The sequence below is a fragment of the Carettochelys insculpta genome, chromosome 23 (assembly GCF_033958435.1).
Source record: "Carettochelys insculpta isolate YL-2023 chromosome 23, ASM3395843v1, whole genome shotgun sequence".
Classification (NCBI taxonomy): Eukaryota; Metazoa; Chordata; order Testudines; family Carettochelyidae; genus Carettochelys; species Carettochelys insculpta.
This window is the reverse complement of record NC_134159.1, coordinates 10,697,437-10,724,864: the sequence shown is the minus strand read 5'-3', so window position 1 is coordinate 10,724,864 and position 27,428 is coordinate 10,697,437. Positions and strand designations below refer to the sequence as shown.

The 27,428-nt window shown below is 48.7% G+C and overlaps 1 protein-coding gene across 1 annotated transcript in view; it reads right to left on the bottom strand.

The window, feature by feature from the left end:
- Positions 1-380: 380 nt before the first annotated feature.
- Positions 381-27,428, bottom strand: part of KAZN (kazrin, periplakin interacting protein) — a 401,651-nt gene continuing 374,603 nt past the window's right edge. Inside the window, exons 5-9 of the mRNA XM_074975804.1 lie at positions 22,692-22,862; positions 17,669-17,858; positions 13,274-13,404; positions 7,923-7,973; positions 381-3,512 (exon numbers count right to left, since the gene is read on the bottom strand). Of these exons, the coding sequence (XP_074831905.1) occupies positions 3,345-3,512; positions 7,923-7,973; positions 13,274-13,404; positions 17,669-17,858; positions 22,692-22,862 (711 nt within the window). The 3' untranslated portion in view covers positions 381-3,344. The remainder of the gene's footprint in view (positions 3,513-7,922; positions 7,974-13,273; positions 13,405-17,668; positions 17,859-22,691; positions 22,863-27,428) is intronic.

The following is a 27,428-nucleotide window of genomic DNA, read 5'->3' as shown; positions in this document are numbered from 1 at the left end:
TGGCATGATTTTAGTTAGCCAGATGACCACTTATCACAGGTATGGCCAAGTTTCCTGTGGGTCCATAAAGCTTGTTTCCACCCAACAGTCCTGACTTTCAGTGTTCTGTGCTGTTATGTATCTGTAACATATCCCTAAAGTGTCTTCTAAGAGTCCAGTAAGCAGTGGAAGTGTTGATAATGTGTTAGACAATACTGACCTCCTGTGGTCCGGCAAATTCCCTCGTCTGGCACCGGTCAGGTCCCGAGGGTGCTGGACGAGAGAGGTTCAACCTGTATCAGATTTAATCACCTGGAACAGTCAAGGATCCAGGCCTAACAAACACAACTTAGAAACAATTAAATCACATAGAATTCATTTATACTTTAAAATAAGCTTTATTTAGATTTTTTTTTTAATATTTTTATATTTGCATCCATGCCTTCAAGGTCTTTTCCCCACTCACATGGGAAAAGTAAAATCTAACATTACCCATAATTCATACGCTACTACTTGTAGTTCTCTTTTAAATAAATCATCCTCTTAGTAACTCTCAGAATTATTTCCTAATTTAGAAAAGCTGAAATGAAAAGGAAACCATTAAAATAACAGGAGTTTTGCTTGCTCATTTTTAAAATTATAAAAACACAAGGGGGGCAGAAATATATAAAAATGTTTCTCTGCAGATAAAGATGGTAAGGGTTGTTCTTCCCTACCTGGTTTTGAACAAAGTCCATTGCAAACCAATATGGGTACTTAAAACCACAGCCCTCCACCCCAAACCGCTAAGATTTTTCCACATCATTCTGTTAGAAGGAAATGTAGCGTGGGGGTATTTTGTTTTGTAGTTTCATAATTAAAAGACAAAATATCCCTTTCAAACAGGGTGCACTTATCGGGATTAAAAAATACACAACTATTATATTAAATAATCTTTTTAAGAGCATAACATTATTGAAAGCATTAAAGCATAACATACTGTATTTGGTAGTAACCAGACAGCCATGCATGTTAGTGGAAGGAGAAAGAAAAAAAAATCAGATTTTGCAAAGAGCCTAAGGGATTTAGGAGCACAAGTCCCCAGTAAAAACGGGCTTTGTGCTTATAAATCTTTTTGGTGCACTTGCAAAAATCTCCGCCACCTAAATACAGTAGAATTTAGAAGAGAATGAGCACAGGTGATTTAAGAAGCAACTGCATCAAATTGCCTGATCATTCCAAAATGCACATTTGATTGCTTGCGAAGCAGAGTTAGAAGGAAACAGTGCCCCCAAAGAAGAGGTGAAGAGATGTTACCGCCAGCTTTGCTTACCTGGGAGTACCAAAGCTATTAGACTGCTGCATTGTGGGATGAATGACAGGAATAGCCCATACCCAGATCAGTTTTCTTTCAAACAAAATAAATAGTCCAGGACTAAAGTTAACATTAGATCCATAACCATTTTCCAGTTTTCCCCCAGCATCTGCCTTAGTGCTATTATTTAGAACATAAGAACATAAGAATGGCCATACTGGGTCAGACCAAAGGTCCATCCAACCCAGCATCCCATCTGCCGACGGTGGCCAATGCCAGGTGCCCCAGAGAAGGAGAACAGAAGACAATGATCAAGTGATTTATCTCCTGCCATCCATCTCCTGCCCTTGTTCAGAAGGCTAGGGCACCATACTTTATCCCTGGCTAATAGCCATTTATGGACCTAACCTGCAAAAATTTATCAAGCTCTTTTTTAAACCCTAATAGAGTCCTGGCCTTCACAGCCTCCTCGGGCAAGGAGTTCCACAGGTTGACTAGGATTTGACTTCCACTTTTTAAAAGCTGCCCTTTTCTCTCTCACTGCCTTTTTAACATGGCTGTTTAGCCATGGTGGTTCTTTGTTAGCTCTCTTACTGTGTTTTTTTATTTGGGGTATACATTTAAGTTGGGCCTCTAGTATGGTGTCTTTAAACAGTTTCCATGCAGCTTCCAGGGATTTTAGTTTAATTACTCTACCTTTTAGTTTCTGTTTAACTAGCTTTAGATTCATTCATTCCCTAGTTTACTCTGAAGTTTCTTAAGTTCCCATTCCATAAAGCACGTAACGTAAAAGAAGTATTTAAGTCCAACTAACGTCAATGGGACTTAAGTACTTGCCTGCCTTTATCCTTCTTTCTTATTGATCACCCAATTGAATGCAGTATATAAGAAAAACTGCAGACATGAAGCAAAAATTAATTGTGTGCTTCTGTGGACAGAAAATACAACGAAAGCATAGGTCAGTGCTTCCTTCTAAATATATGCAGTACTGAAAACTCCAGTCTGTTTTGCAGTCTAACATTTTCCTCCACATTATTCCATAATAAATAGCTCTTTTCCAATACATTACACATTTTTTAGAGAAAGATATTTTAAGATATTAGACCAGGTTATACTTCCTATATAGCAATCTGGGTCCCCAATCCTGCTGTCTGGATCAACTGCGGGATCGGGGAACATTCACCTCGTTAGCAGCAGAGACAGAGAGAAATGCAACAGAAATTCATGTGGAAAAACAAAGACAGGAATAGAAAAATTGATTCTCTCGGCTTCTACTCAATCTTGCCCTAGTTCTGCAGGCAGCAGTTTAATAGAGCAGTAAAGTATAAACATACCCTTCTACCCCCAGCCCATCCCCACCACTGTGGAAAAATATAAATTCCAATCTGTATGCAATAATTTAGTTAGAATAACTCCTCTGGATTTGCGCAAATAAATTAAACTAAACAATCAAAGCAAAGTTAAGCCATTATTCCAGGCTGGCAGGCATTAGAAAGAAGACAACGTAGGCTCCTCCATTTTGGCCAGGAAGACATCACACTGAGTGAGATTTTAAGGTCTTTCTAGCTAGGCAGAGCCCAATGTTTTTCATAACTCAGGTGCACCCTGTGAATAGGATACTGTCCTCTCCAACTTCCAACTTTTAGGACATACCAGATACAGAATGCACCGACATGAGGGGCTCAAGGAAACAGCGTTTTTGGACAAGAGACGTCACAAGCACAAAGTGCACAATATTTGTGTTATTTACAAATACACAGCAGTCCTTCAAGTTTCAAGTTTCATTAAGAAAAAAAAATCAAAACCAAAAACGAAACATAACAAAAAAGAAAATTAGAAACAGAACAAGAGGATTACAACACAACTGCATCGCTCCAAAGACGACAGTGAACATATTCACACACAGGCTTTGTTTGTAGTATGTACATCAGTTACAGAAGTGGCGACGCAGAGGAGAAGGCTCACTTTCTTTTCTGAGTTAGATGCATCTGCACACACACAGCCACACGCCCACGCACGCACACCGGCAGCAGAGGAAGGAGTCAGGCTACCCGCTTGGGGAGGGGAAGGGTCACCAGTCTGCGTCTTCCTCTATGTAATAATCAGGAGCAGTACCATCAAAGAGGCCCGGGTCTAGGGATTTCCGCTGCTTTCCTCTGGCAAACACCCTGGAGATGGAACCAAATCCCATCTTCTCTTTCTTCTTTTTTCGTTTTTGGTCCTCGAGGTCCTCTAGAGACTGCAAAGGGAAGGGAGAACCAAGAAGAGGAAATAACATAAGTATCGACAGTAAACAGATGGGGGGCATAAGAGGGAGTCTGTCTTCTCCATTCCACGGAGGCCATTGGGGACTTAGCTACAGCTACTGATTTTTTGTAGACAGTTCCCAGATCCTATGGTGATGGGAAGCACTCTCAAGCCCGAAGATGGTTAGCTTTCAGAAATCTCCACCCAGAGGACCCTGAGACACTCAGATTCCTGGGGTGGCTCTGAAAATCTCAGCCTTGTAACTAGGACAGAGAGCTTGTCCAGGCAGCCAGGAGAATGCCTACAAGAGCAGCTGAAGTGTTGAAGTTGGAGCTCCCATAATGTAAATGAGAGGGAGGGGCTAGCAGGGGCCTTCAATTCTGGAATTTGATCACTATCCTCAAGTCTACAAGACCTCAGAGTGCTTGCTCTTCCAGGAAAGCTGCAAGCCTGTCTTGGTAAAGGCTGGTGATGAGCCTGTGGGTTGATTTGGAGCCAGATGTTTATAGGACATCCCTTGTCTAGCTTTCCTTTTTCATTTATGGCTTAGGGCACTCAACACCGTGGGTAGGGGGCTATTGGTATATTTTAAAAGACGTGAAGAAATTAACAGTTTAATCTGAAGGCTAACTGGGCTTTGATTTGGCTCCTAAACCTGGGCCATCTCTTATCCCAAGTAACCATGGTATTTATTTACACACTATCCATGTATTGGAGATGTTGTTAGAAGTAACAGAACTTTGTGAAAAGGCAATGAATTCTACCCCCAGAGTGATGGAATAAGGATCCTGCCCTGATAACTCTCTTTTCTGAACTATAAATTAACCAGCCTAAGGAAACAGGATCTTATCTGCTCCCACTGGAGCAGAAGTCTCATTCAGCTCTGGCATGGTGGTGTCAGGGGAGAAGATTGTAGAGGAATAGGCTGAAAGTTCTTGTTTTCTTACATGTAAGTGCTTGCCAGATGCTCTTTCACATAACCCCAGCAACTCAGATACCTGTTCCTTAAGCTAGGCTAAAGCATGAGAGCCAGACAGAACCCCCTCACAACTTGGTCTGGTTTGTCAGAAAGCCGAGGGAGACTTCTGAGCAAACATGGGAGGATTTAGCGGAGTCGAGATTTCCCCCCCTGAGGTGGATGTTTTGCCATTTACTTTAAGGGGGCCAGGATTTCACTCTGGGTTTACAGCAAAATGCATTGCTCTGAGGATAAAATAGAAGAGTTGTTTGACTGAGCTCTGCCTTGAAGCTTTGGGTTTATTCAAACTAGAGACAGGACTCCAAAGTCCAGATTCTCCAAAGAATGTAGGTGCCTAACTCTTATTGAAGCCAATGGAAAGCATGCATCTAAATACCTTGGGGATGAGGTGTCAACATTTTTACAGCTGGATTTTGACCACCACAGGGGTTCCAAGGTGGGGAAGGGGTGCCACTGTTTGGACCAAGGGTTTTGGAGCAGCCTATGTGTATTTGAAACACACCACAGTTCAGGGGCCCACATGGGTGCATTCAGACAAACTCGCGTGAAAAGGAAACCGAGTCCAAAGGAAGTGTTTCTGCTCTCTGATCAGCCTTCCCCCGCTCCTTTCTCATTAGTAGTAGTGGCCTCTGACTTGGAGGCAGACCACTAGGGGCTTTTGCATTTCAGACTGTGATGTGAGTTGACTTGACACTGCCTTTCCACATAGTATCCTGAAGTTAAAACCTGCATCAAGGAGCAAACACCAGCACCTCCTAACTCACCAACAATTCTCACAAACTTGCTTGGTCGGGACTAAGTCTAAGGCCCTGTCTGTGCAGGAAGTTTGCCCCAGTGTAGGGATTTCAGTGCAGTGACTGAATAAGCCCCTGAGCTGCATTGCTTCCCTGCTGCAGTTTACTGGGAGATATTCCAGGCCAGCGATGCCTGAAGCTGGTGCACCATTTAATTACAACACTGCAAATTCCTTTGCTGTGGACAGGGCTTCAGTTATTTTTGTTACCTCTTTCTGCACCCAACTGACAGAGTCCAATATGACTATCTCATGATGCTGCAATGCCCGTGGCTGCCCTGCTGGGACTGTGCTATTTTTAGTGCACTAGTGCTCCCTGAGCTAGCGCAGGGGCTGGTAAGATCTGGCCGCGGGCCACAGAATGTCAAGGTTTTTAATCTGGCCAAGGCTCATCCCTGGAACGTGGAGCAGTGCCGCTCAAAGCAGCTGGTTGCTCCTCCTGGCTCTCTGTGCTGCTGAGGGAAGGGATTTATGTGCTGCCTCCAACCCCAACAAAAGCTCTCAGCTCCTATTGGCCAGAAACCAGAGCTGGGAGGTTTTACTGGGGTGGAGGTACAGGGCAAAGCCTCCCATTGCACAGCAGAGAGCAACCTGGAATAGCTCTCTGCTTTGAGCGGTCTGGGGCTACTCACAGGCAGGGAGGGCTGCTTGAGATTGCTGTTCAGATAAGCACCTCCCAGCCAGAGCCTGCCTCTGGAACTGTACCCCAACTCCGTCCCAGGCCCTACCTCTCTTCTAACACCCCTCTCCCAGGCCTGAATCCTAATATATATATAGCAACATATGATTAAACCAACAGTCAATTCCACTATTGTCTCTGGATGGTATTAAATAACTTGTAATAAAGTTAGACATTTTAAAATCAGCAGGTCCAGATAACTTGCACCCAAGAGTTTTAAAAGAGCTGTCTCAGGAGCTCACTGGACTGTGACCCTGTGTCTACATGTGCCCCTTCCTTTTGAAAGAGGTATGTTAATGAGCAGGTTTGAAAGATGTTAATGAGGTGCTGCAATGAATATGCAGTGCCTCATTAGCATAATGGTGGCCACAGCGATTTGAAAGTGAGGCCTTTCGAATCGCGCGCCACCTGTGGAAACAGGACCTTCCGAAAGGGACCCCCCCACAAGTTTTTGAAAGCTCTTCTTCCTATCTTCAAAAACTGCGGGGGGGGGCGGTCCTTTTGGAAGGTCCCGTCTCCACAGTTGGCGCGTGATTTGAAAAGCCGCACTTTCGAATCGCCTCGGCCACCATTATGCTAATGAGGTGCTGCATATTCATTGCAGCACCTCATTAGCATCTTTTGAACCTGCTCATTAACATGCCCCTTTCAAAAGGAAGGGGCATGTGTAGACCCAGCCCGAGTGATTTTCAGGATGTCTTGAAGCATGGGGAAGTTCCAGAAGACTCAAAGAACACTAATTTCATGCCAGTTTTTAAAAAAGACAGGGTTAAATTTAGAGGGCTATAATGTTCCTTCAGTCATCTGGGGCCAAGACAGGTGGATCAATATGGAGAGGAACTGGGGACACGGAACTCACAACATCTGAATCCCATCTGTCAGTCTGGGATAAAATTGGTAATTTAATATGATGCAATGTGGCCTGAACAGGTCCTTGTACGATATTATAGTTCCACACGTGTCCTGTTTTGTTTTACCTAAATTTTGGCTGGAAACCCCCAAAATATGGGAAATTCCATTTAGTATTTCAAATTCTTGGGGCAGGACACTCTACTCCCCCGAGACTCTCCCCCATGATGTAAATGTTTGCTTCTTTCCAAGAACTTTTTCTACCATCCCACCCCCTTTCGATTGCCTTGCTACAGTCCTTGGCTGTGGGTCTTGTGGCCATTTATATGCCAGAAGAACCTATGTTTTGTTAGGGAGCACCTATACCTCATCCTTGACCCTGCGCTGCAATCCTCTGCTCCAGGTCACAACCTCCTCCTTCACACAAACTCCCTCTCAGACCCCACAGCCTCTTCTGCACCCCAGTCCGCTATCCTGATCTCCCTTCTGCACCCAACATCCATCCCAACCCCTGCATCTTTGCCATAGAGAAGTGCAGCCCTTGACCACTTACCAAAATCTTGGAGATCACGCCACCCCCGATCTAAAATTACAGCCCACCCCTGAGATCACATTGGACAGACTCAGGCTAACAGGAAATCAATCCTGGTAGCCTGATTTGGTGTAACAGATACCAATGACCTGGTCAAAGACGCAGTTTACACCAGATTAGACTCTTTGGCATATGGCCCTGTAGGTCCACCCCCTCTCTAAACAAGTCAACTGCTATTGCCTGCCTCCACCAGATTCCACTGCCTCCATCATTCTGTCTGAAACATGACAACTGAGGGCTTCTCCCATCTTCTCAACTAGAGCTGGAGCTGTGGCAGAAAGTTTGGATCTGACTCTAAAGCTTAGCACTGCTCAAAGCCAGAGTTTGATTCAGGCCCATTTCCCAAGATGACTGATGTCTCTTATCATGGCCTACAGATGTACTTGCAAGCGTCCCATCAACACTGCACAGGTCTGTAGCTTCTGCCACATGTGCGTGGGTCAGCCATGCTTCCCACTAATAAACTGCATTTCAGTAGGAGACTGGTGGAAAAAGCAATTGTTCTCTTACCTGTACAATTGGGTTGTGCAAGTTCTTCTGTACTGGTCCAGGACTATCCCCCTACCGGGAGAAGAACACGGATCTTGTTAAAACAGCATAAATGCAGCCCTAATACCACACACCACAGCTACACCATGTACCGCCAGCAGTTTCCTCTGTGGAAATCCTGCTTATTTCTGGGCTTCAGAGCATTAGCTGCTGCAAAGTTGCTGGTGTCTAATGTTGAAGCCAATTCTTTTAGGGAGGGAAAAGAGGGGTTTGGACAAGAGAAGATCATGCTGCGGCAGGGAAAACTGTGTTTTCCCTGTTATTTTGTACCCACAGACAAGGCTAAATGCAGCCAAGAGTCAAACGTAGTTTTGGAAAGTCAGAATCTCAGTGGGGCCGAAACGAGAATCTACTGAACTCAACCAAGATTCATTTAATCCTTTGTTCCCTCTACTTCTGCACCCTTCTCCTGTGAGCATTCCTCCGCATCACCGTGAGCCAGAGAAGTTCTGAGAAATACCCAGTCTCCTGCAGCTTACCAGACACACCCTCCTTAGCAACAAAAATCAAATTCAGAGGACCACTGACATTTTGGTCCAGGTCCCTCTCCCCTTGGGGTGACCGATCAAAAAATTAAAGAGGGAAAGATTCATTTGGAGACAAAATTTAAGTTGTTCCGAGTTGGTCTGCTTCTGCCAGTTGCCAAGAGGCTAACACCATTAGTTCTAAACCAGTGTAGGAAAGACCACAGGTTATCACATGAATTCACCTCAAGCCGGGTTCAAAGGCAATGGGTATAATTTACACACAGAGAGCAGGGGGAAAAGGACAAGGCATGGGTGAGACAGACATGCCAAGGGACCAAAAGAAGGAAGGAGCTTGACTGAATAGGTGTGGAGATGGGCCTGCTTTACCACCACGCCTCAGTTCTTATTACACCCGTCTTCTCGCCCCCTCAGCCTGGGAGTTTACACCAACTTATTGACCCTTAGACTGAGATCTACTCCCTGAACTCAACTGCCCTCTCACTCACATCTGGAGCCAAATGACACAGGTCCTGGATGTCAAAGAAAAATGACAACGAGGAATGTAATGAGGAAGAGGCCCTTGTTAACAAGGGGGGGAACATGTCTTACTCCCTGATATCATTTTATCGGTACAGCACTATCCAGTGGCTGGACGCTTTATGTGAGAAGGTCAAGGGCCCAGTGGGAAATGGTCTGGCTATTTAGCTTGCACAGGAATTTGGGAAGATACATGGTTTTCTGCCTGTTTGTGTTCAGACTGGTGTTCTCTGTAAGCTGAACAGTGACAGAGAAGTAGCCGTGCTAGTCTGTATCTTCACAAAACCAGCAGTCCTGCAGCACCTAAAAGACTAACTAAATAATTTTATCTTGTGATGAGCTTTCGTGGGACAGAACCACTTTCCAGATCTGAAGAAGTGGGTCTGTCCCATGAAAGCTCATCACCTAATAAATTATTATGCTCGTCTTTAAAGTGCCACACGACTGCTTTTTTGCCTTGTAACCTGAGCACTTTGAGACTGCCCAGAAGAGATTCAAAGGCTGCCCAGATGATTAGCAGAGTGATTCTATTGGTGATGCACATTAGCATATGCCTTGGTGAACATCATAAAATTTATTCTGCATGTGGATGGAAAAAAATTAGAGGGAACATTAGTTCAGACCCAGCCAGGAAGCACCAGGAGTGAAAAAACACTGACCACTCGGCTGAATGTTGCACACTTGAGAGCTGTAGATGGAAGATGGCCCTATTTGTGTGTGATGCGCACGCACACACGCACAGAGGCACGCTCTCTATTTTAAATGGGAGGGAGGAACAGCCAAAGTGAATGCATGACTGTCGAACGATAAAAGCCACACAAATAAATCTAGTCACTAGAAGTTGGCTGTCAGGGTTTGCCTCCACAGTGAGATATTCCTGATTAATGCCATGTGAGGATGCCCTTATCCAAGATCAAGAGTGCCTTATTCTGAATTAGTTTAATCTAATCAGTCTTTTCTGTAGTAAAGCTAATGAAACTAGCTTGGTATCAGGCACTCTTAGGGTGCACTTACACAAATGGGTTAGTGCAGGGTAAATTGAGGTGAAAATCGACCCTGCACGAGCCTGCTGCACACTGATTGGCTGTCTGGGCATGGTTGTCATGCACAGAACATTCTCTAGTGCACTTATTGGCTCCCGTGTCTAAGACGGGCAGATCAAAGCACACAAAGGACCCGTTGGTGCCCAGCAGCAGGTTCTGTTTTGGACACAGTACATGGCAGGGTAAAATGAGATTGATTTACCTCCCAGCTTGCTGTGAACAGTTGGTCTAGACAAGCTTGCATTCTCTAGTCAGGAACAGTGACTCTGCTTTGAATTCATAACCATCCCTTATTCTGGATTCACTGTCATGGGTAGACTTGGTCTCCCTGCTACAGAGAGGCTCTGCAAGCCTCAGCAATGAGCAGCAGGGCCAACCGTCACGGCGGGCCCCAGGGCAAGATGGAAGGGGGCTGACTCTACCCAGGAAGGGAAAGACCTAGGGCAGCTGGTCCTCAGCCCCACTCAGATGGTGGTGCTGGCTGCATGCCTGCCCGTCTGCCCTTCAGAACAGTGCGCAGTGGCAGAGCAGCGCTGCTGGGGTACTGCAAAGTAGCAATGTCCGCGGCTAGAGCTCTGGGCCCCTTTGAAATGCTGGGCCCTGGGACAACCCTACCCCGTCTGCCTGTCACCGGGCCTGGCTGAAGGAGGGGGGAGCTTTGGAGATGCCGGAGCCTCTAGGAGTGAAATGACCACCACCCACTCATCACACAGGTCACTCCACAGCCGTCGGCTGTGACCCTCCGCTAAGGGGTCTGTTATTGATACACTGAGCCAGCCAGTCCTCACACACTGTTTTTCCGCCTGCTTGGCACAGTCTCCCTCCCCCTGGCCCATCTCTCTCTCCTTCACTGCAGTGGCACAGCTGCCTGAGGGGCCTGGAGATTGTTCTCTCATTCACAGACGGCTGCCTTAGTCAGCACATGCTCCTGGGCTTTCTTATCTGGCAAATGCTCACTCCCTGAACTCCCTGCCTAGAATGAACCTACATTTATCTGCCTCTACTATCCAGGGTATCTTAATCATAAACTGCACAAGCCCTCTGCTCTCTCAAGGCTATGTTTCTGGATCTTTCCTGCACCTTCTGATATATTCTCTTTATTGAACTTGGAAATATTCTCCTCCAGGCTGTGGCTCCAGTCATAAAAATCAATTCCGTCCCTGCTAAAGCAACAGATTTCTGGCCTGGCTTTGCTTCTTTCATTAGCAGAGAAAGCTGCTGCTGTCAGTTTGGAAGCTCGCTCTTTCCTCCCTTCCTCCAAACGAAGAGAAACAAACTAACAAAAAATACCCAACTCGATGCAAAGGGCCAAATTCGATTCTTGCTTACACTGTTTTACAGCAAGAGTAATCTCCTTGATGAAAATCCTGTGGATCTATACCAGCCTTAAAGGAGAGCAGAAAGGTGGATGTACCTTAGCACAGTGTGTAAGAATGTGTCTCCCTCCAGAGACGACAGAAAGTATAAGCCCTAGTACTGTCAGCTAAAGGAGATCCTCCTTTATATTCCAGCCTATGCTTTTGGAGAGGGGGTTGCTAAGCTCTGTCCATAGTCCTGCAAGGGAGCTACCCAATGACTGTGACAAGTAACTCTGCACCTCTTTGGTTCACATGGAGTTTGACAAACTGGCTACTAGTCCTTTCAGAAGGGGCACGGTAATGAGCGAGTTGGGAAGATGCTACAGAGGCACTGCCATGAATATGCAGCATCTCATTAGCATAATGGTGGCTGTGCACGATTCAAAAGTGCCACTGTTGGAACACACGCCGTCCATGTAGATTTCAGAAGCTCCCTTGACTTCGAAAGCCCTTTCTTCCTATTTGGTTTTAGGAAGAACAGGCTTTCGAAGTCCAGGGGATCCTTTCCAAAGGCTCGTCTACCTGGGTGGCACATGATTTGAAAGTGGTGCTTTTGAATCATGCGTGACTGCTATTATGCAAACGAGGTGCTGCATATTCATGGCAGTGCCTCATTAGCATCTGCCCAACTCGCTCATTACCATGCCCCTTCTGAAAGGAGGGGGCTCGTGTAGACACAGCCACTATGTTTTCATCTTGGCTCATATATGTTCACAGCTCTCAAGCTGGAGTCAGAGGAACTTGAAAGCTTAGAGCAAAACTTGGTCTAAGTGGCTCAATTTTGATTGGTGGGGAGGGGACAGGTAAGAGGATGTCACACTATGAGAAACTTCAAAGCTCTGCATGTACTCAGTCCAAATGTATAAAACAGAGCCAGAGGGGAGAAGCTCTGTGCTGAACCTTGGAGATTCCAAATGTCTACTCTGGAAAACTACTCTTAGGAATCATAGAATCCTAGGGCTGGAAGGGACCCCAGAAACTCATCGAGTCTAGTCCCCTGCCCAAAGCAGGATCAACCCCAACTAAATCATCTCAGCCAGGGCTTTGTCAAGCTGGGACTTAAAAACCTCGAAGGATGGAGATTCCACCACCTCTGTGGGCAACACATTGCAGTGCTTCACCACCCACCTGGTGAATAAGTTTTTCCTAATGTCCAACTTACACCTCCTGCTCTGTAACTTGAGACCATTGCTCCTTGTTCTGCCATGAGTCACTACTGAGAACAGCCTCTCTCTATGCTGTTTAGACCCTCTTCAGGAAGTTGAAGGCTGGTATCAAATCCCCCCTCACTCTTCTACAAACAAAACAAGCCCAAATCCCTCAGCTGCTCCTTGTTAGTCATGTGCTCCAACTCCCTAATAATTTTAGTTGCCAGTTTGGTTGCTCTTCCAATACATTTGAATCAATGTTTCACATAGCAAAAAAATGACAACCTGAAGGAAAGTTACAGCTGTTCCTCCAGGATATTTTACCTTTTTAAAAAAGAAGATAGACTATTTTTTGCACAGCTCCTGAAAATCAGGACTTGGATTCCTCACTGCTTTTTACTTTGTGGGGGCTTGGCCAACAATGTGAAGTTATATCAAAACACTGACCCCGCCCCTCTGGGAGACAGGGATATTCGCACGTCAGAGGTGTAAAGGACCACACAGAGTCAGGCTGTGGAAAATCAGTTCCGAGCTGACCTGTGAGTAGTTTTAAATCCACTCAAACACAGGGGTAGATCAATAGCCTGACTGAAAGCCCCCCGTGTGGCTTTGCCTTGTTGCTGGTGGGCTGTGGCTCAGGCTCCAGAAGAAGGGGTGACAAAAGACAAGCGGGCAAATGTGATGGTTCGGGTTGGACACTGACACTGATGGTAAGACAACCGCACAAGGGGTCACAAATGACCCTTACAACTGCCTTACGTTGCAGAGAGAATGCGTCCGATGTCGAGGCGAGTTGATGTCACTCGGCGTAGACGACCTATCGCCTTCTGCTGCTGATGCGTCAGAGATAATGGAAGGCTGCCGCGAATGGCAAGGACTCACTCTGACAGCTGGAAGGAAGGAACAGAGTTAGGCGTCCGCAGAATGGCATTTTCATCTCAATGCCCTCCTTGCTTCAGCTCAGACCCAGCCCATCTTGGCAGCAGCTTTCCAACACAGGGCAGCAGTTCTGGCTGACAGTGAGCACTTGCTGTAGCGTTAATGTGTAAATCTAGCCATACACTTACAGAATGAGTCCCCTCTCCATTCTTTCTCTGTGACTTTGGTTCCCTCCAGTGCTCGATTTATAGTTATACAGTCACTGGCTTGGGGACTGGACGGATGCTTGAGACCACAGCCCTGGACCTATTAGCCTGTCGAAGCCTTTCGGGGTGGCAGGCAGCTGCAGGGATCAAGTGGGTGAGATGGTCTCTGGGCTCAGGTGCTGGACTGGATTCAGGGCCTGGTTCTGCCTCAGCTCAGCTGCGTGCAAATCACTGTGATTGCACTTCTGTTCCCCAGCTGTTAAATTCCTTCTCTGCAGGGCTAGCGGTCTCAAACTCACAGCCTGCGGGCCATCCCCGGCCAGAGCATTTTACGATCCAGCCCAGGAGTAACAGGGGGTGGGCGGGGGGGACCTGTCCACCCCCATTTCATTCGCCTCACCCCTTCCTGCCACCTCCCTGCCCACTCCTTCCCATTGCGCCCCATCTCCTGGGGCTGAGACCTGAAGGGTTACCAGGGGACCTGGCACAGGAGAGCAGCAGCTACCAACTCTCCTCTCCCAGACCCCTGTTATTGAGTTACGCTGTTGTAAAACTGCTTCGACAGGGGATGGCCCCTGGACAATGAGTTTTTGACCCCTGATTTCGGCCCTGTCAATTAATTGATCAGGCATCTTGTGCCTAATGGAGAAGCATCTGCAGACTCTGATGAAGCGAAATACTGCAGCAATGGTCTTTGACCCCCTGTAGAATGCAGTTTGCTCAAAGGAACATGAGCCGTGTCGGTTGGGCCCCACCATTAGGCTTTGTGGCTCAAAGACAGAGAGGATGAACAGCAACATTAATAAATGCAGGGTCTCTTTTTTAAGATCCAGGCAGTCCCTTGCAGAATTCTGAAACCAAACCATAACACTGCCCTGAGGAGACTTAGAAACCGACCAGACTCATTTCATTGTCAAAACTGAATGGATTTAATCGATGCTTACATCTATCGAGCGGGAAGACGGTTTTTAAATATACACATGTAACCTGGATATTGTCCTTTTAAAATAGCTCCCAGCATGGCAGGACAGGTATGGCAGGGAGGAAACATGCATTACTGTAGCCGCTAGTGCGAGTGGGGCTGGTTTCAACGAGGCAGAATGTAATCACCCACTGCAGCTGCACGCAGGACACTGAGGATATTGCACTGTGCTGCAGTGACGGCTCACATATTGCCGCTTAAGGACAGTGCCACTCTAGCGTTTTGAGCCATGGCTGGAGTACTGGTACTCGGGTGGAAGAAGAGATGCCTTGAAAGCTGCATCCTTATTCCATACACACACACCAGCATACAGAGCTGCAGCGTTTTGCCTTCTGCCGAGAGAGAGGGAAGCCCGTGAACTGCCAGAGAATGTTCTAAACAAGCAGCAACACACAAACGTGCAGTTCCCTGCCACAGACACCTGCTGGCTCCCAATCTCTCCTGGCTTTGCACCAGGTCACGCCCAGAAGGGTGCAGATGCCCTTGACTTGCAGACAAATTACTCTGCAGCACAGTGCTCACTGCTGACTTCTGAGCAAAGTGCTGGCAGGCAAATGTTAGCTCCTCCCTGGTCTCTCTGGGCAGAGCAAAGTGCTGCAGGGGCTAAAAGGAATGAGGCACTGGGCCCAGCTTGCAGGAGCAGGTGGGTTGGCGGCTTTCTGAGAGCTGGAGTCAGGGGGAGTTGAGTAGGTTATTGGAACAGGGAGAGCACACAGTGTAATGGAGAATTTAAAGGGAAGAGGGCAAAGCCAGTTGGGTAGCCTTGAAACAACACCACGTACTCAAGGAGAGTCTTGACTATAGCAAGAGCAACTCTTCCAAGGGTGGACATTTTAAATTGGGCAGCTAACTCCATTTAATTTGCAGAGCTCTACAGGGCAGAAACCCAGGGCGATACGTGAGGGGTGCAAGAGGAGTCACATCCAACCTCCCAGTGCTCACCCTCCCCACCGCAACTCACCATCAGAGCTGCACCACTTCCGAGGAAGAGGCAGACAGGGCGGAGCAACTGTAGGGGGGAGAAGCTTCGGAGGGAGGCAGGGAGGCTTGGGGGGGCACATGGCCTGTGCCCCCTGTGGACCTTCCTTGCCAGTCACCACAGGCAGAAACTCTCTTATTACGTGTTTGTACAGCACCCATCACCCCGAGGAGTGATCTGACTGGGGGCTTTCATGCGCTTCCACAATACGGACAATCCAGAATAAATACGTCTTGTTAGGTGCCTAAATAAACAGCCTGAATTCTAGAGATGCCCAGTTCTACACTACCCTGGAAGATTTACCCACTCCGGGTCGATCTCCTGGGGGTTCGATTTCACGCATCCCCTGTACTCCTTGCCAGACACAAGAAGTAAGGGAGGTCGATGGGAGAAACTCTCCCGTCAACATTCCCCAGTGTGGACAGCCATGTTAGCTGAGTGCAGCTGTGGCGATTTTAGCTATGCAATTGCTGTAGCTGGAATTGCACATCTGCAGTCGACTTTCTTAGCCTAGTGTAGACACAGCTTCAGTTAGAAGCCATGGCTGCTTGGACGCTGAGGAAAGGGCCCAACTTTCAGTGATGGCCGACTCTGTGCTTCCAGGTTGGAAAACCCTGGCCCAGGTGCGCAGTGTGGAAGGCAGAGAGTGGGGAGATGAACCTCAATTCGCTCCTGCCTGCTGCTCTGAAGCAGAGTTAAAGCTGTTCCCTAAAAGGGGATTAGCTAAGCAGGACTCCCAGGCGGCACAGAGTTTGCACGCTGAAGGTGAAGGGGAGGTTATGCAGAGGAGAACATGGCTGAGCAGCCTGGGTCTAAACCTGTATTTTGAGACCAGGTCAGGTTTCCTTGGATGTGTCTACATTACCGGGAATATCGACCTGGCCAGGGTTGATCTTCCAGAGTTCGATTTCATGTGTCTGGTAGAGACGCACAAAATTGAACTATCTGGGGTCAGCAGTCGACCCCTGTACTCGTTATTGAGAGCTTTTCCTGTCGACCTCCCTCTGTGTAGATGGCCAGGTAAGTCAACTGCAGATAAGTCGATTCTAGCTACGCAATTGCTGTAGCTAGAACTGTGTATCTGCAATTGACTTAACTCCATTGTGTAGACCAAGCCTTCCTTACATGCCCTTGTCAAAATACAGGAGGGACAGAGCACAGAACCAGCTAATCCCTTGCCTTCCCTTCTCCAAACATCTCCATGGGCTTTGCAACATGGCAGCGCTTGAGCCTTACAACACATGAAGACAACAGGAAAGAGCAAGCCAAGGACGACATCCCAACCAATGAGACTCAGGCAACCACTCGGCTGAAAGGTGGCAGCTGCTCCAGGGCACTGTAGCACTGCCTACCTGCTTAGAACAGGACATAAGTAAGGCCAGGCCTACCCTAGACATTAAAATTGATTGTAGATACACAGTTCTAGCTACGGCAATTGCGTAGCTAGTATCGACTTATCTACAGTTGACTTACCTGGTCGTCCTCAGAGGTCGACCAGAGAACCTCTCCCATTGCCCTTCTTTACTCCTCGTGATATTGAGGAGTACAAGGGTTGACTACTGACCCCAGATAGCTCGATTTTGTATGTGCCTACTAGGCACATGGAATTGAAACCCGGGAGATTGTCCCTGACCAGGAGGATCTTCTGCATTGTGTAAACATACCCAAAGAATGCTGTGTATCCCCTGGATCCAGCAGGAGGGTTGATGTGCGGAGGGAGAGGAGTGCAGGGGACAGGATGGACAGACCATAATTATCTTAGCTGGGATTCAAAGGAATCCTAAGACTTCAGTGACCACAAGCAATCAAGGCCTGAAGTTTACACCTAGCCTGAAAGGGGGGAACACGGGGTGAAAGTCCCCAGGACTGAAGAGAAACCCCTCAGCAGGTGTCCACTGGCATAGATACACCAGCTACTGTGAAGCTGGGCAAGCTGCATAGTCTGGAGTCTGGTTGAATGCCTCTGGAATTCTCCTGTGTATTTAAGTCTCTCTCTTTGACCTCCCTCTCCCTGGCGCTGAGTCAGTGCATTGGGCCAGGGAAGGATATAAAGAGGTCTTGACTTCATAAAGAACGTTAAAGGGTTCTGCTGCTGGCTTGGAGCTCACCTTGGCGTTCTGCTGAGTGCTGGGGGTGCGAATGGTATAGTGTCTGCTGACTCTGCCGGATAGCAGCTGTGAGTGGCAGATCTGCCTGCATCACCCATTCCTGGTTCCCATTCAGCACCGTCTCACCGGGCATGGCTAAGGAGTGACGCTTGGGGACATCCTTGGTTAACGTGGCTAAGGACTGCTTGGCCTGATGGGATAGAAGAACAAAAGGCAGAGCAGTGAAACACTTCTCTCAAGGCAACACTTGGATTGCAAGGACTTCAGGTCACCCTGAGCCGAGGGGCTAGCACACTTGTGTGTGTGCGCGCGCACGTGTGCGCTCACCCTCAGAGGAGAGAGTAGGATATAGGTGCTGCATTCAGGGTTAAATCCCCCCCAAAAGACAGTTTCTTTTCCCAAGGCTGATAATTAACTTTTCTGGGGGATCTGTGTGTTGGAATAATAAGCCCTAACCAATCAAACCTTGCCAAGGATTTCCACATGCAAACAAATACCAATTAGCTCTAAGTGACTGCAAAATGGAGCATCCAGTTGCTGAAGCTGGGAAAGCAGCCCCAGCTTGTCTCCAGCCACCAGGTATGACTAAGCACAAGGAGCAGGCTGGCTGGCTGAAATCAAACGTGTTTCATTATAACAAGGAGAACAAAAACAGCCCCACAAAGCACTGGAGTGCAATTTACCTTTGAGAGAACCCTGGACCAAAAAAGGAAACAGCTGTTCCTGCAAATACAGGAGCTAGTGAATTATACAGTGAGTGCTGCCGGAAGAAAAGCACAGGCCCACATGGAAAACCAGTGGTTGGCTTTGGTTCAGATCTGTTCAACAGGCTTATTTGTTCTGCTGCTGCTTGCAGTGGGCTTGGCAGACACAAGGGACGGCAGGGATGCTTTCCCCGTTCCATATTTTGCTTATTGGAAAAAATTAAATAGAAGCACCTACAAAGTAAAAATAATTTAAAAATCCTCATTAAAGTGATACCTTTTGCTTGACTGTCTCTTTTAATTACCCACCAGAGGATAATGCCCATGATTCACTTGATGTTTTGTAACTAGGAGAACTTGACAGACTATTTCTACATTTCTAAAGTGCCTTGGAAATCATAGGCTGGTTGGTTTTTTTCCTAGTCCCTCAAGGTGTCACTAATCAAAGGCCCAGCCTGCATTTTAGATCCCTGCCTGTGGTCTCTTTTTGTCTGTGTAATGCCCCGTTGGACTTCCCTGGGACTCCATGTGAGTGTTGAGGTATGCCATTGATCAGATGAAAGGATAAGGGACTACTTCAAGATTGACTGTTGCATGAATTGATGTGGTGCCTTTGGTCATATTTCAGAGGAACAAGTAGGTCCTAAAGTACAAACAGAGCTCCTGGCAGCAACACAGCTTCTTCCCTGCACTGAGTCTTCCAGCAGGTTTCTTTGTGCAACTGTTGTACCTGTACCACTCTATTGCTTCCCATCTGGCCCCCCCTTGCTCACATCTGCACAACCCTGTGCTGTTTTCAAGGGGCTTTGGCAAGCTACTGAGTGAAATAATGGTTGGTTGACGTCTGGGCACTCAAGCCGCAAAAGCTGCGCTAGAGGACACATGAGCCATGAACCCAGAGCTACACATGACACCTTTGGGGCCCAGCCCTGCTCTCAGCGGAGTCAGTGGGTGTAGGATCAGCTCCCAGGTGCTTGGTCCAAAGCATAATAATCTTACCCAACCAGCCTATGATTTCCAAGGCACTTTAGAAATGTAGAAATAGTCTGTGAAGTTCTCCTAGTTACGAAATGTCAAGTGAATCATGAAAGCTCATTACCTAATAAATAAATCTGTTAGTCTTTAAGGTGCTACAGGACAGCTTGTTATTTGTGATGCTACAGACTAACACAGCTACCCCACAAGACTAATTACAAAATTCAGGTGTATTCTACACTCATGTCCAAGAAGGATATTTAACTCTCAATACAATGCAGTAAAGGTAAGATAAATCATCACAGTGTCATTTCCTTAGATCTGCTGTCTTTCCTGTGAAACACACTCCTGTCTCATCAAGGCGAGAAACCACAGCATTCCTTCTCCCTATGCTATTCAGTCTGCTGTCCGGATAATCAGCTGTCATTCGGACAGCTGGATGCCAGTCTGGCTTTGAACACTAGGTGTCACAGTTGGGCAGTGTGTGCACGCACAGGGAACTTCTGCAGTGCCAGGTGAATCAACCCACAACAAATTGTGATAGATCTATTTAATACCAGGGAATGTATCTAAGATGGGGCAAAAACAGACTGCACGTCCCACTGTCATTTGTGTTTTATGGCAGCAATTGGCTCTGAGCAGTGAAAACAAAGGAGGCAATTGGTACTGAATCTGCTTACAATTTCAAAGCCAAATGCTGAAGAATATGAAGAAAGACATAGGCAGATTAGGGTGAGGATTCATGAGATGCAGGTGCTGGGAGCAATGAAGAGACTGGGTTATGAACAACTGTGTGTACGTGTCTGACTAGATCCCGCACTGTATATATAAGTAAAGGGGTGTAAAAACCCGTGTTTTACAGGGTGGACATGCAGGCGCTTGTGACGTGGGTATACATCTGGATCTGTACGAGAAGTTTAAGCCTTTGGAAGGCATCAGGCACAGCAGTATTGGTTTAGATACATGGGGAGGTCTGTGCCGTCCAGGCACGGACTGGCAATGGGGCCATCCATATGTATTTTATGCAAGGAAATGGCACAGCCTACTTAAGCCTACCCGCCTTGCCAGACACCCTTCACCTCCTCTGCCTGACTCATTGGATAGACAGCACCCAAGGAAGTTTGCGGCTGAGCACCCACAGACATACAAAGAAAAAGGGAGCCTCATTTCGGTGACATTCACCTTGCGCAGACGTGCACTGTGTCAGTCTGTGGAGAAGTCAGACCAGGCAGTTCCAAGGAGATGGGCTGATTTGTCTTTTTGTCCTGACTAGCTTTTGAAGGCAGTTAGATTTGTGGGAATCCTGTCTTTGGCTGGCATCACAATCCCCTACCTTCCCAATAAGATCAGATCATTTATCACCCAGGAGCTAAACACTGATGACAGAGTGCTCCGCCAGCTCAGTCACACTGTCCAGTGCATGAGGAAAGTTTCAGTATGTTCAGCCCCTGGGAAAGAGTGAGCCCATCTTCGGTGGCTACAGCATGAAGGCAGCAAACAACACATGCAGGGGGAATCTCACAGGGTTCTGGATGACTGCAGATAGATTCACAGCTTTTACTAGCATATTTCCAAGGTGGCCTGAAAGGCTGCCTGGCGAGGTTTGCTGGGCAAAAAACAAACGACCCTCTACTAATGTGAAAGTGTCCAGTCAGGAGGGCCAGGAGAAGTAGCACTAGAGCTGGGAGATATTCATTGGGCAGGGGCTGTTGCAGCAAATCAGACCAAAACCAAACCATCTGGAATTCATATTTGTGGGAAAGACTGGACTGGCTGAAGGTTTGCTAGGGCCTGGTCTACACTAGGGAACAAAGTTCAGCCCAGATACGCAATTCTAGCTAGGCCATTAGCATAGCGAGAATCGACCTATCAGGATTCATTTTCTGCCCTCGTATAGATCCAGGGCTCTTCGGGCTCACACTCATGTCCCTTTCTCCACGCGATAGCATAGAGTACCAGGGTCGACGGCCAAACCCAGAGAGATTGATTTTGCCACGTCTTCACACACGCAGCAAAACGGAACTCCAGAAGATTGACCACAGAGCACTGCATGCCAGGAAAGTATAGACGTACCCTAGGGTAAGTCTCCGCAGTGGTTGCGAGGGGTAATTCTGGGCGCAGGCAGCTGCACACACAAGTGCTGCTTCAGCTTGCCTTGTAAACTGAGGGTTGTGAGTTCATTCCTTGAGGGGCCTTTCTCGGGTCTGGGGCAGGTTAGAGTAAAAACGAAAAATGTGTCGGTGGGGGGCGTGATCGGTCCTGCTGTGAGTGCAGGGGACTGGACTGGATGACCTCTGGAGGCCCCTTCCAGTTCTGTGTGACAGGCATCTCCATGTAAAAGGGTGAGCAGCTCAAGGACGTACCCATGATTGCAGATCGTATTATATTTGGGTGTCTAGCCTGAGCCACAGTGGCCATGCTGCTTAGTGCAGCAAGAGATTGAAGTTGGATATTAGGAGAAAGCCCTCTCATGACAAGAGTAGCTAAGCATTGGCAGGCTTCCAGATGAGGGTACGGAATCCCCATCTTTGGTGGGTTTTAAGAACAGGCTGAACAAACCCGTCAGGGACTGGCAACCCTGAACAGCGCGTGGGTCACACGAGTGGCCCTCCTGTACTTCAGTGGGCTGCAGTGGTCCTGCAGCTCTCCCTCCTCCCCACACCTCTCACGCATTGGGGCAGCAGGGCCCCACACTTCCTACGCCTCCCCATCCCCACCAGGGCTTTCCGAACTGTGAATCAAGCTCCGTTCCCTCTCTACCCCCTGCCTTCCCTCCTAGAGCTGGAATGCTGTGAACAGCTGATTGGCAGCACTGGCAGCATTCCAGCTCTGGAGGAAGAGGGAGGAGTGGGGACAGAGCATAAATTGGGTGGTTCAAAGTTCAGAAAGCCCTGGTAGGCATGGGGAGGTGCAGGAAGTGCGGGGCTCTGGTCCCCAGGGCATAAGAGCAGAAGAACAGCCATAATGGGTCAGACCAAAGGTCCATCCAGCCGAGTAGCCTGTCTGCTGACAGTGGCCAATGCCAGGTGCCCAAGAGGGCATAAGAGGCATATGGGTGTGGGGGACAGCCAAGGGTCTGTGGGCTGCAGGGGCAGCCTGAGTGAGCTACATGCAGCCTGCAAGTTGCCCACCACTCATCTCGGGGGTTCACTTGGTCATGCTCCAGAGCAGGAGGCTGGACTTGATGACCTCTCCAGGTCTTGGGCAGCCCTACACAACTAGGATTTGTAGCTAGCAGGTGAACATCTTCCAGAGAACTCCCAGCTGCACTGCAGAGGCACCACATCTGCACTGCAGGTTACACAAATGCCTCTGGCTACAGATGCAAGATGAGGGGCTCTCACCATGGCTAGCTCAGCTTCCAGTTCCTTCATTCTGTTGTCTTTCAGGTCCAGCTGAGAGCGGAGCATGCTGGCGTGGTCTGTCGCCTCTTTGGCGTGCCGGCGCAGCTCCCACTTCTCACGCTCCAGGAGATCCTTTTCTTTTGCAAGTGCTTTCACTGCATCCTCGCTCTCCTGTGGAAACACCAGGGTGAAGGGAGGGAATAAGGCAAGAGGCACACCTTGCTGTCTCAGGAAACCCATGCCATGCAACAGTGGACAGCATTTCATTCCGTATTTAAAACACTGGGCAAAACCACGACCCCACTGCAGACTGTGGCATAACTTCTATTGGCTTCAGTGGGGCCAGGTTTTCACCATCATCATGACCAGCATCTCTTCACTACTCCTGTTTAATCTCTTCTTTACCTTCTCCCCTAACCAACAGCCATTGTAGGGCTATGAGGAAGCTGTTGTAGTCCTGCAATGGGGTAATAAGTGGGGACAGAAGCAACACTGAAAGACGGAAGGGCAAACGACGAAAAGTAAGAGATGGTTTTCACTTCTCTTAACCATGCTGTGGCCTAGACTGGGGTGCACACCCTTTTCAGTAACACAGTACACTTCAATGAAATGAACAATTCCACGGCACACCCACTTTTTGCAGCTGAATCGATGGCTCAGCAAGCCAAAGAAGTCTCAAATGCATTAATGGTTCAAATCCACCACAGAATACACTGTCTTTGACAGCGAGCACAGACGCATTTTCAAAATCTGCTCAGCGTCGTGCTAGGGCTCTTGAGTAATCGAGTAACCACTGAAAATATCAGTAGCTACTCAATTACTTGCAGATGGCAAAGGTGGCTCCAGAAAGCAGGCTCCCCGCTCTGCCAGCCCACTGGAGCCATGACATGGCATTTAAATCTTATCCCAGCTCCAACACGCTCCTATCCTGCCTCCCTTCTCCCTTGCTGCAGCACGGAGGTGGGGACAGGCTCCCTGCCAGCTCTTTCAGGCCCGAGAGCAGCATTTCAGCTGCCTCCCAGTGTGAACAGGGTACTGCAGGGTTGGCATTTTCCTGCACTATCTGGGACTCAGGCAGCCTTGCTGTTTGAGTCCCAGCTGGCTTAGGGTCATCAATTTCCCCCCAGGGTAGCTCTGCAAATTTGACAGTGGTCTTGGCACAGCATGAACTGTTTCAGTGAGGGTAAAGCAGCACTGATGTGACTGTGCTAATGGTACTGTGAGTCTGGCAGGCTGTTTAACTTTGTAAAAGATGACTGCAGATGGCAGCTGCATTTGTGTGCTGCGTATTACACTTGGCCAGGGAGCCCACCCTATGCTGCTGCTTTAGAGACTGAATGACGGACTGGCAGTCGCAGAAAAGTCCAGCTTGTTGGAGAGTCTGTTCCTCCAGGCACGGTCAAGGGATGTGAAGCTCAGTATCACCTGTACCCCCAACAAGGGCTGGTCGGGCACCTGGCAGTCCAAGCCACGTACAGCACAGTGCACAGATGGTCTTTGTCTAATTCACCCAGGGGAATCAAGGAGGGGAAGTGTGATGCTGTAACGCCCTTCCCCATGTGCTACCTTGGTAACTCCTTCTGAGTATCAGCTCTGCTGGAGGGGATGGGGGAAGGTGGAGCCAATGTTGCGTCTGCTCCAGGGTTCCCTCTAATTTTTCCATCCATGGGCAGAATACATTTTGATATGCACACCCAGGCACGTGCAAATGTGCACCACTAGCAGAAACACACGCTGGCTGCTGTGGGCTGGGTGGCACCTGACTCTCTCCTGGGCAGCCGCCCTGGTGCTCAGCTTAGAGGGAACACTGGTATGTTCCTTGCATTGTACTCACCCACTTTTGGGAGCAGCAGCCCAGTGCCAGTAGCAGCTGCTTCCCTAGACTCCATTCAGGGTCAGGTGATGCAGGCAGCCCATGCACCAGGCATCAGGAGACTAGTTACATCCCCTTATGTCACAGCACTTTGGATCAGCCCAAAGGCTGAGATGCGTAAATGGTAACTAGGCTCCAGCATAACTCAGGCCAGAAAACCTCTCCCTAAGTGCCCCTACGTGAGATGGTGTCTTATACCAGACAGGACCAGGCTCATTGCTTAGCAGCTGGTCTGGTTTCATTTGGAATTCCAGTGCTACTGGAAAGCCTCATTGTGCCTCTCATTTTTCCAGGACACCTAAAGGGATATTCAGAGAGCAAGTCCTGGTCAACCGATCACTTCAGTTCCTGCACAGCCAATTCAAGATAGCACAAATGATCCCAAAACAAGCCCCTGGCCACACAACGCTGAATGTAATGCAGGCTGCAGTGTTCTGGCTTCACCACTAGTTTGCATATATGTGTAGGATTCTGATGACCGCAGCCAAACAGTTCCAGTCCTTCCACACCCAGCGCTGGACCAAAAAGCACTGAATTAGCACAGGGCAACATGAGAAAAGGGCATCAGCAAAGAGGGGGCTTGTATGTACACGCTGGGCGTGCAAACAGAGAAATCTGGCCTGACTGATTTACGATGTGATCAGTAGAGTAAGATCATGTTGGCCGAGTGGCGACTGAGAGTCAGAGGGGCATGCTAAATAGTCTACTGCTTCTCCCCCACTGCGGGGTGTTGAGAGACTGTGATCTTAAGAGCATCCCTGTGCCAGAGGGCACATGGGTATCAGGTAAGTATTTTCAGCTGGCCTGACTAATCCAGTAAACAGCAAACTCCCAAAGCGCATGATTTCGAGTTAAGTGCAACTCAAAATCCCAATTCCTCTGGCCCTGGCTCAACGTGCGCGGCCCCAGTTCAATTCCCACCAGCCCCGCTCACCACCTGTGCATGGCTCCAGCTCACCATCCCCCACTCCCCCCGTTCAAACTCCCCCGCAAGCTCACCACCAGAGCATGGCTCCACTTCACCACCCCTGCACGTAGCTCTCGCTCAACACCCCCCCCGCCCCCGGTTCAACTGCCCCCACTGTGCATGGCTCTGGCTCAACTCTGTCCTCCTGTCCCACTCCCATGGCCCCGGCCCACCATCAGGCTTAACCTTCCCCAGCTGCCCCCCTGCCCCAACCCCAGGACTTACCTTTCAGAAGGAGCTCCAGGTGCTCCTGCTGCTTCCATGGCTGCAGAACGGCTGTTCCAGTGGGAAAAAATCCCACCCCCTGACTTACGCAAAATTTGAGTTACACGGGGTGGGGGTGGTGGGACCACAACCCTCACGTAAACTGGGGCACAGCAGTGCCCCATATCACTATTGTTATAATCTGTACCTACAAGGTTCATATGACAGGTCATTGGAAAATCGGTAACTCACGAGTCATTCATTTTCTTGTGTGATGCACGTACACGGTGGGTATTAGGAGTGTTATACAAGATGGTTTTCACAAGAGCTACGGACATATTCTGGAATTCCGACTGAAGTGTGTGTAAACCCGGCACGGCTGGGGGAGTTGGCGAGCAGGTTAGTCCTAGATAAAGGCCGTTTGCTCACTGGCGACTGCTGAGGAGGGACCCAAGAAGAGGGCACTGGCTAAGTGAGCGCCCCCACATAATCCTGCCCACACCACCGACAGATCTGGGGGAGGACCCTACTTCTTCCCACGCCTGCCTCTACTCCCCCCTTTACCCCAGCCCTGCTCCTCTTTGCCTCTTCTTGCCCCCGCTCTGGTTCCATCCCTTCCTTGTGCTCCACCCTGTCCCCCAAGGCCCTCCCCAGGGTGACGCGGCCCAGTTGTGGGGGTGCCCTGGTGCCAGCAGCTGCGATCGGGTCCTCCTGCACTCCCCAGCAGCAATGGGGGAGAGCAGAGCAAAGCAAGCCAGCCTGCTCTGCTCTGCTCTGCTCTTCCAGCACCCAGCTGTGTTGCTGTACCTCCTGCTGCTGGTGAGTGCGGGGGTGGTTCCACGCCTCCCCCATACTGCAACTGGGAGGCGGGGGAGTGGAGTGGACTCAGGCCAGGGCTGGGTCATGCCACTTCCTACACCAGTGAATATCGGGGGCGTGGGGTGGGAGGGGAGGTCTGACCCATTAATGCTGGTGCCTGGCCCCCCTGCTAATACTCTGGGCAGCACTGCTGGGATGGGGGGTTCGAAAAGGGGTAGGATTGCCCCCCGCCCTCACCGGCAGTGGAAAGAAGAGTGACGCAGCTGGGAGCTGGTGGAGCAGAGGGAGCTGGGGCCAGATCCCTCCACTTCCTGCCACCCATGCGTGCAGGGGGCAGGGGACTCTACTGTTGCCACCAGGCCCTCTGCTGGCCTCCTCGGCCTTGCTGCGGCCTCCAAAGCATGGGGCTTGGAGCAGTTTGATGAACTCTCCGTAGGACGGGACCAGTCTCCCTGCTGGCCCCTTGCCCTTCCTGCCCACAGTGCCGGAGGTGGTGGGCACATGACTCTTCCCACACCCCCACACATTGTCCTGCAGCGTCTGCTCAACAGGCAGAGACAATGAAGGTCTATCTACATATTAGGTAAACAAAGCTATTAAGTGGAGGAGGAGACAGCTTGGAACCTCTGCCCCAAATGGTAAGTAATTGGATCAGATGATTGAACACATTTTACTCTATTACAGAAATGTACCAAGGAAGATCTTTTCTGAAAGCTAATGACACACTGGTGATTAAGCTCATTGTGCAAGGTCTGTATTAACAGCATACAAGGAATTATGGGGCTACTCTGATTTTATCCTGTAAAGTCTATGATTAAAGCAAGGGGAAACAGCTTTTACAGGCAGGAAGGCAGCTTTCTAATTAAGCAAGATA